Genomic DNA, 17,761 nt, shown 5'->3' on the forward strand with positions numbered 1-17,761 from the left:
AGTGGCTAAAATACTATTTTTAAAAAGAAATATTAAAACAATGCATGTTTTTGCATCAGAATGGGACGAAGATGAAACAAGTCATGTTGAGATAGATTAGGTTTCTTTAATAAAGGTTTTTTAATAAAATATTGTAAATGAAGTATTTTCAATAAGTCTCTTCAATAAAGTGAGTAAACTTTCTTCAATAAAGTAAAATTATTTCACACAGTTTTAAAATAAAAGAATTTCGATTTCCTAAATCTGAGTTGATGGAACTTACGGATTATCCGTATAATTTTCAAATCCGGATTATCAACCAGATTTAACGGATACAGTAAATGGAATCCGAATTTAATCCGGATTGCCTTTAAAAAATCGGATCGAACCCCTATGATATTAGGACCCAGAAATATATATATGGGGTCAGGTGATGAAAAAATTTCATTTTTTCAGGGCCGGAATTATGATAATGTCAGTCGGTTACCATATCGGGAAATAAAATTCTGACTGGCATTATCAAAGATTATCAAAAAAGGAAAGATTTTCATGATTTTTTTTTTTTATATTTCTGGGTCCTATGATGTTCCACTTGAAAGATTGGCTCATTAAAAATTAAATGAAATCTGACCAATAAACGGATTTTTAAAAATGTCTAATATATTTATTTGGAGTCATCAGATTACATATAATCTAATATTCAAATAAAGTAAATAAAGTGAGATTTGTGAATGAAGTATATATAAACGTTTGTCGACAAATTTTTTTCTAAATGTTCATCGTGCAGTTATACAAATTTCTTTTTTTTGATAGTAATGTGGCTTGTATACTCAATAAAAAAAAAACATATTGGTGTGCAGTTAATAATTGATTTATAGGATGTGAATAATGTATATCATATATAAAATATAATAGTAATATATATATAACAGTACAGTATGTATATATGTAATTTTTTTGAGTGCAGGAAAATCTTGTGAATTTTATTAATTTATTAAAAAATAAGAAAAAGTTATGCAAATAAATTAATTTAAAGGGTTAAAATAATTATTATAACCTTTATTCTACATTTAATTTATTAATAAACTTTATCATACAGTGCTTTAATTTCTTTATTTTATGAAAAAATAATTTTCCGATATCAATTATGTAAGTAGAATATATATTTTGGATAAAACATTATAACGCTAAAGTTCCCCATAAGGTGCGTTTCTAAACAATATTATCTATTCAAGACTTCAAGTCTGATGGACTTCTAATTTTTTACATTCGAGTAGATACAATAGATTTATTTTCTTATAAATTAATTTTTTTTTCTCTGTCTTTTCATATTAATTTGTTTTTTATTTCGCAATTTTATTTTTCTGTTGTGTGCTATTTTGTTATATCCAGAAAAATGATCACGTGTCGCAAAAGTTGTCTTCTAGGCGACTTAGTTTGCAGTTTTCTATTTTATAACAACTTTCGATTCTATTTGTATAAAGTCTCTTGTAGTCTGTACTGAAACTTTCTTTACTCTGTGAAATAAAGATAAAAATAAAAAAAAATGATGAATAATTTGTCAACTTTATACTCAAATCGGATATTAAGCGAATATGGAAATAACAGAATAAAAAACACGGAATAAATTTATTATAGGGAATCCTATATTATTATTAAGATAAACACAAAGGTAATAATTAAAAACTCGATAAAATAAATATTATTGTAAGTGATCATTTAAACTCTAAAGTATAAAGTATAATTCTAGTTAAACAAATATGTTGTATTGCTTCTAGTGAAAGGTTTCATTCATGTAATATATAAGTACGTAAAGAGTCCCTTTATTGAGCTGCGAAAAAAATAAAAGTTTTATGGATGAAAAAAATTTATGGCTAGCTGCGGGCAAAACGTTAGAAAATGAGCCCGGCTGACGCTTGTTCTTTCCTGTTTAACGTATTTTTATTATGTCTCAAACTAGACCTTCCCTTCGTATCAGATTGAATCCAAACTTTGAACGTAGATATTAATTATTTTCTTTAGATTACTGTTTTTGTCAGTTTAAACAAATTAAATTTGTTAATATTATTTTTATAAACATTAATTTGAAACGTATTGCGCTTAATAATTGATATAATTAAACTTTTTTAATTTCCTTTAATCCCTTTTAAATAAATGAAATCCTTTAACTTCCAAAATATGAAAGATACAGGTATTGTATGTTTGAAACAGTAAATGGGAAAAATGGGACCATAAATGTATTACATTCACGGAATTTATAGCCTCGACATGTAGATTTTTAGATATTTTTCCGTAAATATAAAAATTACGGATAAATCTTTTACAGGAATTATGTCTTCTAACAAAAATATTAATTTTTCGTGATTTATAAAGATGATCAACTGAATATTGTGTATTTTGCCTGCTAAAGCACCAAAAAGATTTTTTTTCTTATTAGGATAGAAAATTTTCTGTTTGGAACCCGTGTACACTATTAGAAAATTAGTCAGGTTTATTATGGTTTAGACAACTTTAAGGCAACCTCATACTAACCAAAATTATTAGAATTTAGAACAATTAATAACATTAATACTAATTTAAAGATGTAATTTTATTTTTGTAATTTTAAAATACACAAATGGTAGAATACAAATAGGTATGGCACGTAATTTAAAACAACATGTTTTAAAACAGTTTTTTCCGGTTTATTATTATATATAAATTGATTTTTTAACCTAAATTTAAGAGTGTTCTGTGTTTTAAAGCATTAAGTTTATAATATCGAACATTTTTAAAACATGTTTTAGAACACCGAAATCGTTTTAAAACAGGTCCCTAAATACAGAATATCATCGTAAGACAAAATATGAATAATAGTGACTCGAATTATTAAGTAATTTGATAATTATAATAACATAAGTAAACTAACGAAATATTTACATAAGGCATAATGTATTATTACCAATAAATAGATTTAAAAGTTGTAAACTATAGGCAAATGATTATTTAATAATACATAATTCCAATCAAACCTATGTAAAGACTTTTATTTTATTACATAAGTGTACAACTACCACCAGCTTTAATACCAGAGTCAACCGGTTTTTCAGTGACTTCAGCAGTTGTGATAGATGGAATGGATAGTTTAATGATAACTTCAGTCTGATTCATTTTGTTAGGAAATTTAAAGAATTTAATTGATTTTCTAAAAGAGTTTGAATTATGCGAAAAAAACTATCAAAGTATTTTTTTTTTTTTTTTTTTTTTTTGATTGAATTTTAATTTTTTATACTTTTTCAAACTTTTGAGTTGAAAATTTTTAATAGTGTGCATTACAATATGCTACTTTTTAGGAGCTGAAACATAACAATATACAAAAGAATTTTCATATATTTAATATTATTTTTCACAATATTTCTGTGTTATTTAAAATTCAGTATGACTGTATAAGTACAGAATCAAATTTGGTATATGGTTGATCACAAATTAAGTAACATAAATACCAATTACTATTTATACTGCACGTGAGTCACTGGTCACGTTAACGGGGTTCCTTAACGTACACTGGGGGCGTACGATATTAACGTACGGAACTGGCCGGAGTTAACGCACGTGCACGTGCATAACTCCTAAACTCGGGCCGCCAGGTGTATGTACACCCCCCGTAAGATAAGAACGCCCCAAGTTAAAATTACGTGACATTAACGTTTGTAGACTAACACATTTCTGGCCAGGATTAAGATAATTTCTTATAATTCCGACCAGAATTAAGATAATTAAAAAAGAGAGCAAAATTGTTCAGGAATAAAATATTTAATTAATAAAATATTTAATTTATAATAACTTAAAAGACACTTTTATTTATTAAACCCCATAAAAAATTTTATCCGGAAAAAAGATGAAATAAAAAACGGATTGACTTTTTATGGGGAAAATAAAACCAAGAAACTAGTATCAAGTTAAACCCTATCTAGGACTACCAAGAGTAACCACAAAAAATTTAACAAAATGGGGTGAAGATTTTTATTAATCAATCAGTGTGAAATAAGTGAAGATTTTTTATTAATCTAATGAAAAAATTCTTTTTTAGACAATATTTTTTCGTTTTGATTTATATGTATAAGAGTTTAATTGTTGATATGCACGTTAAAGCTTATTTATTGATATATAGACTATAGATTTTTTAATATATTTAAGCTTATAAGGAAAAGTCTAAAGTTCTATTGTTCTATTTTTAAATAATATTTATGTCTAAATTATTCGTTTAAATAAACTTTTTGACCTTTCTTTATAGTTCAAATAGACTTTTTATACTTTTTCTCATAAATAATAAACTTTATTTTTTATCTATTGATAAAAAAAAATTATTTCAAATTTTGTGGTTTTCATTTTAAGAATTTTTTTCAAATATTTATTATTTAAATTTATAAATCAATTATTTTAAATGACAAGATTGCAAAAATCTCAAAAAAATACTGTGCAAAATAAAACAGAAGTTACGAGTAAGTATTTTTACATATATTATAATATTATTACAATTTTTTATTTATTTATTTATTTTTAATTTAATCAGGAGGTCCTAGAAATAAAAGATAGTGATGGACAAGGTCATGGATGTAGATGTGGTCGTGGACGTGGTCATGGTCAAGACAGTAAAAATCCGTCTGCAAGTCCGATCCAAGTGCTAAAAACCAATGTAGGCAATGATTTAACATTTATTTTACATATTATTTACAATTATATTTTGTACATTCTAGATCGAAACAATTATATTTTATCATTCTTTTAAATCATCATTTCATCTCTTTTTTAAAAAAGTATTTAAAGATTAGACAGGAACTGCTAGAGTAAGAAGCTTAAAATTTTTGGATGATTTCAGGCAAATATTTGCTCTTTAGATGGATCTAGATGCGCAAAATTTAATTGAATTATTTTTTTGGGGGGCTTTGGGTCGCTTTGGACACAGGTATATTGATTGTATATGGCATCCCTTATATTCAGCTGTAATTTTTCCGGGATCATCTGTATGGGTTAATCTTAATGTGACACCACATGACTACAATGATTTTAAATATATATAGATAAAGATAATACAACAATATAATATTTTAGGACAATACTCATACTGAATTTTTAGAAACATGGTGAAAATATTGTCTGTATGAAAATTCATTTGTATGTTGTGATGTTTCAGCTAAAAAGTGTAACAAAATTTGACGTATTGTAGATCAATTACCAATTGTTTTTTCAAACACAGAGACATGCGTAAATGCACACAATATTAAACATTTTTCAATCCAAAAGTATGAAAAAAGTATAAATTAGCAAAAAAATTTCTAAACCAATTAAATTCTTTAAATTTCCTAACAAAATGAATCAGACTGAAGTTGTCATTAAACTATCCATTCCATCTATCGCCACTGAAAAACCGGGTGATGGTAATAATCAAGCTGGTGGTTGTCCACTTATGTAATAAAAATAAAAGTCTTTACATTTACGAATTTTATCGTCAGATTTGATTGGAAATTAAACATTTATGTATTATTAAATAATCATTTGCCTATAGTTGACAACTTTTAAATCTATTTATTTGTAATAATACATTGTGTCTTATATATATATATTTCGTTAGTTTACTTGTGTTATTATATTATCAAATTACTTAATATTCGAATCACTATTACATATTTTGTCTTATATTCTGTATTTAGGGACATGTTTTTAAAACGACTTCGGTGTTTTAAAACATTTCGATATTATAAACTTAATGCCTTAAATCTTAAATATATAAATAATAAAACGAAAAATCTGTTTTAAAACATGTTGTTTTAAATTACGTGCCATACCTATCTGTATTCTACAAAAATAAAATACATTCATTATTAATATACCAAATTCTAATAATTTTCAGAGTTTGAGGTTTTCTTTAAAATTGTCTAAACCATAATAAATCTGTCTAATTTTCTAATGGTTCCAAACAGAAAATTTTCTATGCCGATCACTTAATAAGAAAAAAAAATCTTTTTGATGAGGCAAAATACAATATTTATTAGGACCAGTTGATCATCTTTATAAGTAACGAAAAATTAATATTTTTGTTAGAAGATATAATTCCTGTAAAAGATTTATCCGTAATTTCTATATTTACGGAAAAATAACTAAAAATCTATACATTTTGAGGCTATAAATTCCGTGAATATAATACATTTATGGAAATAACAATAAAAAACACGGAATAAATTTATTATAGGGAATCCTATATTATTATTAAGATAAACACAAAGTTAATAATTAAAAACTATCAGTACGTAAAGAACCCTTTTATTGAGCTGCAAAAAAAATAAAAGTTTTATGGATGAAAAAAATTTATGGCTAGCTGCGGGCGAAACTTTAGGAAATGAGCCCGGCCGCTTGTTCTTTCCTATTTAACGTATTTTTATTACGTAGCTAATTCTCGAACTAGACCTTCCCTTCGTATCAGATTGAACCCAAACTTTGAACGTATGATATTAATTATTTTCTTTAATAAATTACTGTTTTTATCGGTTTAAACAAATTAATTTTATTAATATTATTTTTAAACGCTAATTTGAAACGTATTGCGCTTAATAATGATAAAATTGTAATTAAGCTTTTTTAATTTCCTCTGATCCCTTTTAAAGAAATGAAATCCTTTAACTTTCAAAATATGAAAGATACAGGTATTGTATGTTTGAAACAGTAAATGGGAAAAATGGGATAATATTCGCTTAATATCCGATTTGAGTATTAAGTTGACAAATTAAGCAATTTCATAGTAGATTTTCATGATTTTTTTTTTATTTTTATCTTTATTTCACAGAGTAAAGAAAGTTTCAGTACAGACTACAAGAGACTTTATGCAGATAGAATCGAAAGTAGTACAAAATAGAAAACTGTAAACCAAGTCGCCTAGTAGAAGACAACTTTTACGACACGTGATCATTTTCTGGAAAATTTTTTATAGGGAATAGTTAACATAAACAAAATAGCACACACCAGCAGAAAAATAAAATTGCGAACTAAATAAAAACAAATATGAAAAGACAGAGAAGAAAAAAATTAAATTATAAGAAATAAATCTATTGTATATACTCGAATGTAAAAAATTAGAAGTCCATCGAATGTGAGCAGACTTGAATAAGGTTCTTTGATAAAAAATCTATTGTCTGAGTCACGTGATCTGTTTTGAATTAGAGCACTAATAAGTTCTAGTAATTATTGTACAATAACTGAATACATGATCATACATAACTACGGCGTTGTTACTATCTATTTGTGTTGATGTCACATGATGGTAAACAGAACAATTTATTGAATAAAATGTAAAAATTACATAGAAAGTCAAAAAAACTGGTTGAATTCATAAGGTAAAATTCTTTATAAATTAAAAAAAGCAAATGTACTTCGATTAATTAATGAAAGTTTTTCATCTAACTCTCTTTTATTTCATTTATAAATATAAATGAGATAATGTGTCATAGCTTATTTAAATATTTTAAATGAATTTTTTTTTCTGGAAATAAATAGATTGATTATCCAAAATTATTTATCAGAATATAACTATTGTTACGCCAGTTCTTTTAGTGTTTACAAATGTAATCAAATGAAAAGGTAACAGGTTATTAAAATAAGAAAAATAAGAAATTAATACAAATAATCTAATCAAACATGAATAAAGTACAGCAACTACCCTGACATATCAATCAAATGTAATAAAGGATCTATTAATACTTAAATTAATTCTTAAACTAAATAACCTAGAGCGTTTTCCACCTCTCATTTTGTCTGCAGCATTGTATTTATATAAAATTAACTATATATTTTGACATAACAATAATAATCAATAAAATAAATATAATAATTATATAATATACGACTAATAAAACTAGTAAAATATTCATATAATATATAATAAATAAAGTAAATATAACAACTGAAGTAACAACTATATACGATCTATTACATATTTTTTTTTATTTCTAAAAGTGAACTAAGCTACAGTAGTGCGAATTGCATATACTAGAATCGGAAAGTAATTCAATATTTAAACTGTAAACCGTCATTTGTTGCTAAACGTCACGTGACCAGTCATTTGAGTCATTTGATGGGGTAGATTAAAAAAATAATAAAATACTCAAAATAGCTAGTCATGTTTCTGGTTTATACGGATATAAAAGTCTATCATTTGAGAATGTGTATATGACTAAAAATATAAAATAATATTTTTCATATTTTAATATATAACATTACGCAAACTATTACGCTTGGAGGACAATTATATAGAATGTGGGAAGAAAAGATATAAAATTTGAAGAAATTTACCCAAAAATTTATCATATGCCAGCTCGGAAATTATTTCTTTTTTCTAAATGTATTACCAAAATTTATCTGCTGTATCTCCACGTTCACTAAGATATCCAAATACTTGTTGTATTTCTTTTTACATTGACTATCGAAACCTATTTATATCTACTTTGCTCAAAACTAAAAATAAATAACATCACTAAATTTTGGAGGATTCAATATTGCACATTATTGTAAAGTATTTAAATTGTTAATTTTTTGCGCAAAAATAGGAATATTATTTTACAATTTATTGCAAAATATTGTGCATGTCAAAATATTGATATAAAATTATGTATCGGGATATCACGTGATGTAATACTAATGATCGATCTATTGATCTGCGCATAAAAAATTTAGTGATGAATTAAAATATCACTAACTATATCAGAGTTAGTATAATACCCTATAAAAATGATCATTTATTGGAGTTTTTCCAGATTTTTTTTTCAGGGATATTTAGCAAGTTCGGTATTTTAAGTTGAAGTTTTTTTAAGACAAAGCTCTTCTTTGTCCTAATAGACAATGTAGCACGCTTTTTTCTTAAAACAGTGTGAAATATGGTACATTTTTTGTTACATTTCTTTGTTAAATTGTTAAAAGACGATGGTTTTGATTTACACCTGCCTAAAATAACAATTATTTATGATTTATAAATTAACATACGTTACATTAAGAATAATCTGAAAGAAAAATTCTTCAAACATATCAAACAGGTTTTTTTTTTAAAAAAAAAAAAAATGGTTAACATATTTAAACATATTAAGGATATTATTACAAGAGAAGTCATTTTATTTTTTTTACATGATATCGTGATGTCGTTGTAATCGAGCATCTATATCGATCGGTTAATCACGAATAAATTTAGATTTAGGTATTTGAAATATCGTTAAATTTATATCAATAATTTATTTTGGCTTGAGAAGATAGTTTCAATAGGTTATCACGAATTATTTTATCGAGTTCCGTTCGTAATGAGCCATGAATTTTAATTAGTGTATATTGCGCTATTGCTGGCTATTGTTTAATATCGCTTAAAGTACAAAGAAATATATCACGCTATCATATCATCACGATTTATTATCACATTTTTTTCGTTTTATACTGACGGAATTATTTTATTTCATAATATAGGTTTAACTTGCTGCTTTAGTTATTTCATTTGTTAGAGAGAAAACTTATCTATATTAAACTTTTACGTTATTTAGTTTGTTAAATAATTGTACATTTTTCTAAAAAAATTTAGCTTTAAAATCTATTTTTAAAATTTATAATATTAATCTTCAATTATTTGTTTATTTAGACGATGTGTGAATACTTTGGCTCACTTGATTCTCTTTTTACAAATTTTCTCCCGGTTTTAAATTCGGGAGGAGCTGGTTCGTATGTTACTATTAAAGAGTTAACTAGTTATTAGTATTGAGTAAAAAATGAATAAAGAGAATAAAGAACAAAATTTACATACTATATGTTGACATATTTTTATTGAAATTTTTATGACACCTAATGGTGTTCCATGTTGATAATGCCAAAACAATCCAACATAAACACGCTAATAATATATGTATATATTTTTAAAAAAGATTATTAGTATAATTTACTAATTTAAAAACAATATAAAATATGTGAAATTAGTAGTATTACCGTATAAAGAAAACATATTAATAACCATATTATACTGAAGGCATTGTAACGGGGAATCTAATTTTTTAATAAAAGCGTATTTTTTACAGTAACTTTCCAGATCAAGATATAAGAATATGGCTTGAATAACATTTCCGACGTATACAATGTACATCAAATAACGTTTTTCGTCCCTCACCTAAATATGTTGGTATATGCATAAAAGCAAATTTGTTTTAGTATAATAACAATATATTAAAGAACAAAAAAACAATGTACTTACACCTTTGAGCATAAAAAACGAATAATAAAGAAAAATTATGTTAAATGGCACTAGATAATTTATAAATAAATTTCGAGCCCTAATTCGTCTTTTTGTTAGTAAAACCAGGTCTATACCAATTACTCCTGTCAAATAGGCAACTAACCATAACCCTATCATCATAGTTTGGGCATGGAACAATGGAAATTGTACTTCATAGGTTGCATGCATCCCTAAGCAAGAAAGAGAAGAATTTAGAAATTAAACATATATACTATATGTTGAAGGATTTGAATAAATGAATTATTTACCCTTAATCTCGTCATGTCTAGAATGTTTGAATTCATATACTAAAGGCCATATTCTAAATAAAAAAAATGAAATAAAAAGTAAATTTAATTATTATTTTTTTTTGTTACGCAATTAAAAGACATTATCATTTACCTTTTCTTCCATATTAAGTACACATATAATGTATGTAGCAATTGAAATATAACTACAAGTGCAACTAAAAGACCCACACCTGCATAATATATTGGATTATTTGCGTTACATACGGTAGTTTTGTCTCTGCAATGAAAATATTGAGTGAAAAAATAAGATATTCCTCCAAAAACAGGAAACGAATGTACACCAAGGAATGCTAATCCATGGTAAACAGTTTTACCATAGAACTATAAATAATAAAATAAATTAATTACTAGTATTAAATATATTAAACAATCTTCAGTATAAAACATTATATTACCATAATTAACCCTGATATTGTAGGAAAAAGTAATATTGGAAAAAGTATGTAATTAATTTCGGCATCTCCACTTAAGACCATAGTGGCAATGAACAGAAAACTATATGTGACCATATCTATAATATATGTATACAAGAAAATTTTTTCTATGCGCTTTAATTCTCTATAAAATTTACGAAATATTTTATAAAGAATAACTAGTGAATTCATTTTTAAGAAAAAAAAATAAGGTAATAAGGTGCTTTATGTGGGTGGGTAGCTATTGGAAGTCAAGCTAGTAAGCACTATTGCTGGGAGTTAAAATTATTAAGAAGATAACGAAGAGATAAAAATTATTAAAAGATATCTATGAAGTACCTTTTTTATCATGCCAACAATTTTTGTGAGCGGGTATATATATCTTTTAAATACAAAGAAAAATATCCCGTTTTAGGCTGTTACTCATGATTAAACGCACTTTGTATTTAGTATTTACAAGAGTTTTATATTTACAAAGAATCGTGATGATCATGTATCACAAACTCAAAAAGCTTTTTATTGTAAATAAAAAATTTAATTTCTTTTTGTTTTATGAAAAATAATTAATTATGTAAGTAGAATATATATTTTTGATAAAACATTACGCTAAAGTTTCCCATAAGTTCTATCACACGAAAATAGAACTTTTGGATCATCCTGCAAATTTCAAGGAAAAGAACGTCTTTAAGATAGAGTCTAGATATTTTTTTGTTAATTTTTTAAAAAAAAGTTTTCGTTGAATTCTCTAGGAACTTTATAAAATTTTCTCCTGTGCCACTAAAACATAACAATTTATGAATTATACGTTTATTTGACCTTTTTTTATTCGTTGAAGTACTTTGTTAAAAAAAATTATCGTTATCAAAAAAATTGAAGCGCATTTACTGACTCGGATATACCTGTAACCTTTGTCATTTTTCTGTATTTTTAATAACAATCCGTTTTATCCATAATATATTTTAAATATTTGAGTAATCGAAAAATATAACCGCAGTCAAAAGTTTACAATCATTTCTAAACAATAATTTAATACATTTAAACAAAGAATTCTTTTTGACATTCTCTTTATTCTAAAACTGGAAATAATGATGAAAATCTATGAAATTGCCTTAATATTATTAAACATATTACACTGTTTCAAGCATACAACGCTTAGATAAATTTGTAATATGTTTTGAAAATGTGAGAGATTTCATGTCCTTAAAAGGAATTGTCCGGAGCGTTTAAATGAAATAAACGAAATGTACATGCAAAACTGAGCACTGTACGATAAAGTTTATTAATAAATTGAAAGTAGAATAAAGAATATTTTTTTTTTCTCATTTGCCTTTTTTTTTAATAGATTAATAAAATTCATAAGATTTTCCTGTACTCAAAAAAATTTACATATATACATATATATATATTACTGTTTATATTTTATATATATTATACATACATTATACACATCCTATATGCACGAAACTACAAATCAATTATTAACTGTACACCAATATTTTTTTTGATTATACAAGCCCACATTACTATCAAAAAAAGAAATTTGTATAACTGCACAAATCTCACTTTATTTGAATATGTATGACTCCTGAAATATACCAAATAAATATATTAGACGTAACACTTGCATTTTTGAAAATCCGTTTATTGGTCAGATTTCACATGATAATAAACACTGATTACCAATAAAAATTTCTGATTTCACGTGATAATCAATTTTTAATGAGCCAATCTTTCTGCTTGTTCAAGTGGAATATCAACTACCCTAGCGTTCCCAAGAAAAAAAGCACTTGGTGGCCGGCATTATTCCTGTCACGTGAACTGTGCGGTGACAAATAATATGTGACGAATAAGTTTTTACCAACTCGCTCTCAGATAAATATAAACAATGAAAACACGGTGTGACGGATGTGATGATTTTTACACGGTCACGTGACAAGTGCTTTTTTTCTTGGGATTTGGGAACGCTAGGCCGCTAGGGTAGTTTGGTCAATAATTAAATTCTAGCTTTTGATTGGCTTTTATATGTATTATGTGATTGCTTACATAATTTACAAATTAGAATTTTTTTTATTTAATAAATTGATTCTTTGTCCATTTGAATAATTAGCGCCATATAAAAACAGTTTGTACACAAATCATATTGAATATATTCAGAAAATGTACAAAAGAGTCATTATTTGTCTGTAAAATAAACAAATTTTTGCGATTGTATATTATTGGTTATAAAAATTGTATGATAATTGATTATTTATATGTACAATAACAAATATTGTTCAAACTTCGTGCAAAATAAAAACCATTCTGTCTACAAAATTATACAATAACTGACATATTTTTACAATTTGTACAATAATTGATAATGCAACTATTTGAAATTACAGTATATGACCATTCTTCATCTTTATCAATTATTTACTATATGGGTTACTATTGGAGACAAGCCGTCTGAAAAAAGGTAGTATAATAATAGTAAATTTAAGATGGGGTCTGGAGGTCTCGTATCTGTATATTAAATTTTATAAAATATTTTCATGAACTGAATAGCCATGCACAATTAAGATAATGAATTACTTAACCTTAAAAGTTGGTTCCTTTTAAGGTTCATCATTGCGAAAAAATGATGATTCATTCACTTATCTGCTGGTGATCAGCTTATATGACTAATACAACTAATTTTCTCATCTTTACTCCAAATTTTCACAATATTAATGTAAATACAAATGAAATAAAAAGTTCATACAAAAAAAAAACAAATATAATAAATAAATCGGCTAAAAATAATTTTTCTCCATTCTGGAACGTGGGAATCTCACCAGGATTATCTCCTTTTTCTAGACATAGATTTAAATAGTTTGTATTGCGATATAAATCGCTTTCATAACATTTCTCTATAGTTCTCATCTATAATTTTTATAATCAATAATTATTTCTTGTATCTTGGAATGGTTTCATTCCTTTTTCCTAACATCAGAGCGTAGGGATTAGAATTGATTAATCGAAAATTGACAAAACATAGTAAAATCGATTCTCGAGAATCGATTCTCAGCAATTTTTTACATATAAGTTAACCTGACTCCAAAGTAATTTTTGATGCCGGCCAAGTGCTGATTATTTTTACTGAAATTAGAAACTGATTCAAAGTCAGGTTGGTCGTCTATAAGAAAAATCTTGAAAAGATTTGATTTTTGATTCCAATTCCTATCAGAGCGATGCTGTCTTTATAGGCAGTTTTGTAGTGTAATAGTTTGGAACTTCTTGCTTATATATTTTAAGTTTATTTAGTTCATTTTACCTATGTGTGCGCTTGGATTATAAAAATAAAAACAAAAATCGGCATTAAAAATTTCTTCTAAAAAAGTTACATCATTCAATCATCTTCTCAATTGTTAATATTTCCTAATATAGGGATAATCAAAGAATATTCTTATTAATGTACTGATGCAATTGCAATATGAATTAATAAAGTTAATTCAATTTATATAAACAATTACAGTATTAATCCATATATAGATTAAATTTTATTGACATAATATTAATAAGTTAGTAGTCAAATTAGACTAATATTTGACTTTGCCGAATATTTGAAATAGTGAAAGATAATTAAAAAAGTTAATATTTAAACCTTTTTTTAAATTTTCTTAGGATCTTTTTGACTTTGATTCCTCTTGGATAAAGGTAAATAAATATATAATTTTATTTTTCTTAAAAACAAAATTTTCACGAATGGCATTTTATTTGTTTTAGCTTTGGTCTGTAAGTACATAGATAAGCTCCTTTGGCTTCCATTTTAGCTTTGGAAGGTAAGAGCTTTTTTTAAAATTAACTTTGTAGAAATGTTTTACTAACATTTCATTTTTTTTTTTGTAGAAACTACCAGCCAGAACGAACTGGACATTAAGGTGAGAAGGAGGTGAAACTTTTTTTTATCTTTTTTTTTTAATTTAAGAAACGTTTTAACATTTTTTTTCATTAATTTTTTTTTTTTGTAAGATGCCAGCTTGAACGAAGCAGACTTTAAGGTAAGAAAGTGTCAGAACTTTATTTTTTTATCTTTTTTTTAATTTAAGAAATGTTTTAACATTTCTTTTTATTATTTTTTTTTTTTGTAAGGCATTAGCTGAACATGAAACTGAACTTTAAGGTAAGAAATAGAGAGGAATTTTCATTTTAAATTTAAAAAATAAACTAATGTTTATTTTTCATTGCTTTTTTTTTATAGGATACTGGCTTAGACACAAACTAAACTTGAAGGTAAAAAATAGGGAAAGAGGAAAAAGGAAGAAGATTTTTTTATTTAAATATAGGAACAACTAACATTTCGTTTTGTATTTTTTTGTAGAATGCCAGCTTAGACTATAAGGAGGAAATTCAGTAAGGAAGTTTTTGACTTTTGTAAATAATACTTTCAATGAAACGTATAACATTCCATTTTTATTCTTCTTTTTGTAAGCTGCTGTTTCTTCAGAATCTTTGAACGCATGGGCTCAATGGTTCAAAATTTTTTTTAAAAATTTTTTTTTTAATTTAATTTTTCTTTTTTTTGTAGATATCAGTTTCTTCGGCTTTGGGACTTGGATATGCTGATGTAGTAAGTTTCTATTCAAAACTTATCAGTAATAATATTTTTAATTTGTTTTTTTATTAAAAAATTTTGTCTTTTTTTTTGTAGACATCTGGTTCTTTTGGTGATGCAACTCAACTCGTAAAAGAAAATCTGCAACAGTGAAATCCAAAAAATCTGACAAAATTAATAGTCAATTAATTTCTCACAGATAATCTGTAAAAGAAAGTCTACAATAGAGGTCTGCATTGACCACTATTTTACAATCCGGCCTGGCCTGCACTTGGAAATTAACATAAAGTGCCCGGCCCAGCCCGGCCCAGACTTAAAATATTAAAAACCTGGTCTGGACCAGACCCGGACTTTTATTATATCATTTTGTTGTAAAAACAAAAAAATCGGCCAACTTAATTTTGGCCAGTTTAATTTCGGCCAGAATTAAGGCGATTTTGGCCAGAATTATGAAAATCCGGGTTCAACGAAAATTCATGTGCTGGCCCGGACCCAGCACAGGTGAATTTTGAAGAAAGTTTGCCAGCCCAAACCCAGATCCGGATCCGGGCCGAGTTAGGGTTTCCGGGTTCCAAGTCCCGTTTGCAGACCTCTAGTCTATAGCGGTAGTAGAAGCTGAAAGACTCATTAAAGTTAAGAAACCATTAACTATTCGTTAAGCAACTCACAAAAAGAAATAGAATCTTGAAGGAATTAATATCGATTAGCGATACTTAATTATTAAAATAACTTGCTATTTAATATATATTTTATATATATTTTACAAACAAATTTAAGTATGTATTATTATGTACATTAACTAAATTTACAAATAAACAAATTTCTTTCAGTTTATAAACAAAATTTAAGCAAAATATGTTCATATAACATTCAATTTGAACTCGTTTTTTTTTACATATCATGTATATATCATGTGTAAATTATATATAAATAACGAATGATTTTCAGTTGATTAATGAACAACAAATACAGTCAGCTCGCTTTATAACGAATTTTAATGTAACGAATTTTTTAGTATAATGGATCTTCACTGTGGTCCAGAATTTTACATATTAAAAAAATCTTGTTATACCAAATTTTACTAATTAAATGCTGTATAACATATAACTAAAGTTGCTTGCCGAAACCTAGGGGTTTAGGCAAGATGGCGTTTCGCCGAAAAGCGAAATTCTGCTGAAACTATATTAAAGTTATATTAAAAAACTGGCAAAACTTTGGAGAAAGGCGAAACTGCCGAAACTTATTATAAATGCCGAAACTGCCGAAACTCTGCCGAAACTATAATAAATCTATAGTAAAATTTTGATGAAACTAATCGTAGGATTTTGAAGAGGTTTAGACAAGCAACCTTACATATAACAAAGTAGAATGTGTAAACTTCATATATAAAATGAGTCGCTTTGTAACGAATTTTTTTTATACCGAATTTTTTTAAATATTACAAAGATTTTTGCAATTTTTTTTATGGAGGGCTATTTTTTTGCAAATTTTCTATAAAGGACAATTTAGCATTTATTTTACACTGAATCATGTTTCAAATATAGCAATACTGCATATTCTGTAATTTCATATAAAAATAATAATAGATAATGATTAAAATTCATGTTTCGCGTTTTTATTTTTTATATTTTTTTAAAAAATGCCAAAAATTAAACCTACTAACCTATCCAAAAAACAACTTTCTAATGAACCTTCAATTACTAACAAATGTAAGTCTCTTACTGCTGCACAAAAAAAAGAAGTTTGTTTAAAAAAATATCCATACCTTCCTTAAAACAAAAAGAACTAGCCAAAGAGTATGAGGTTAGTGAAGGGATGATTAGTGATATTTTAAAGGAAAAAGACCGTTGGCTTGCAGTGGATCTTAGTTCATATCAAGCTAGTCTGCGACGTGAAAGAAAGCTTTCATTTATTAATATTGAAGAGGCTTTAACTCTTTGGGTAGAAAATGCACTCCTGGCTGGCCTTATTATTAGTGATGATATTCTTTCAACTAAAGCCTTGGAGTTTGCTTTTTTGTGCAATGAAGAAAAATTTAAAGGATCAGAAGGGTGGGTTGACAATTTTAAAAAACGGCATAACCTTAAACAATATAATATGCATGAAGAAGCAGCAAGTGCACCACTCCAAGATCTTGATATAATGCGTGAAAACTTGCACCAAATTCTTAAAAATTATGACTCTAAGGATATTTTTAATTGTGATGAAACAGGTC

The 17,761-nt window shown here is 26.2% G+C and overlaps 1 protein-coding gene across 1 annotated transcript; it reads right to left on the reverse strand.

The window, feature by feature from the left end:
- Positions 1-9,419: 9,419 nt before the first annotated feature.
- Positions 9,420-11,036, reverse strand: OCT59_002071 (uncharacterized protein; the record flags this gene model as incomplete). The annotated part of the gene is made up of 8 exons (XM_066144241.1): positions 9,420-9,713; positions 9,788-9,874; positions 9,967-10,144; positions 10,229-10,307; positions 10,374-10,440; positions 10,519-10,571; positions 10,652-10,881; positions 10,956-11,036. The coding sequence occupies 8 exons, from the start codon at positions 11,034-11,036 to the stop codon at positions 9,622-9,624; spliced, it is 867 nt and encodes a 288-aa protein (XP_065995422.1). The 3' UTR covers positions 9,420-9,621.
- Between the last annotated feature and the right edge of the window lie 6,725 nt (positions 11,037-17,761).

This window comes from Rhizophagus irregularis, chromosome 10 (assembly GCF_026210795.1).
Source record: "Rhizophagus irregularis chromosome 10, complete sequence".
NCBI classification, from domain to species: domain Eukaryota; kingdom Fungi; phylum Glomeromycota; class Glomeromycetes; order Glomerales; family Glomeraceae; genus Rhizophagus; species Rhizophagus irregularis.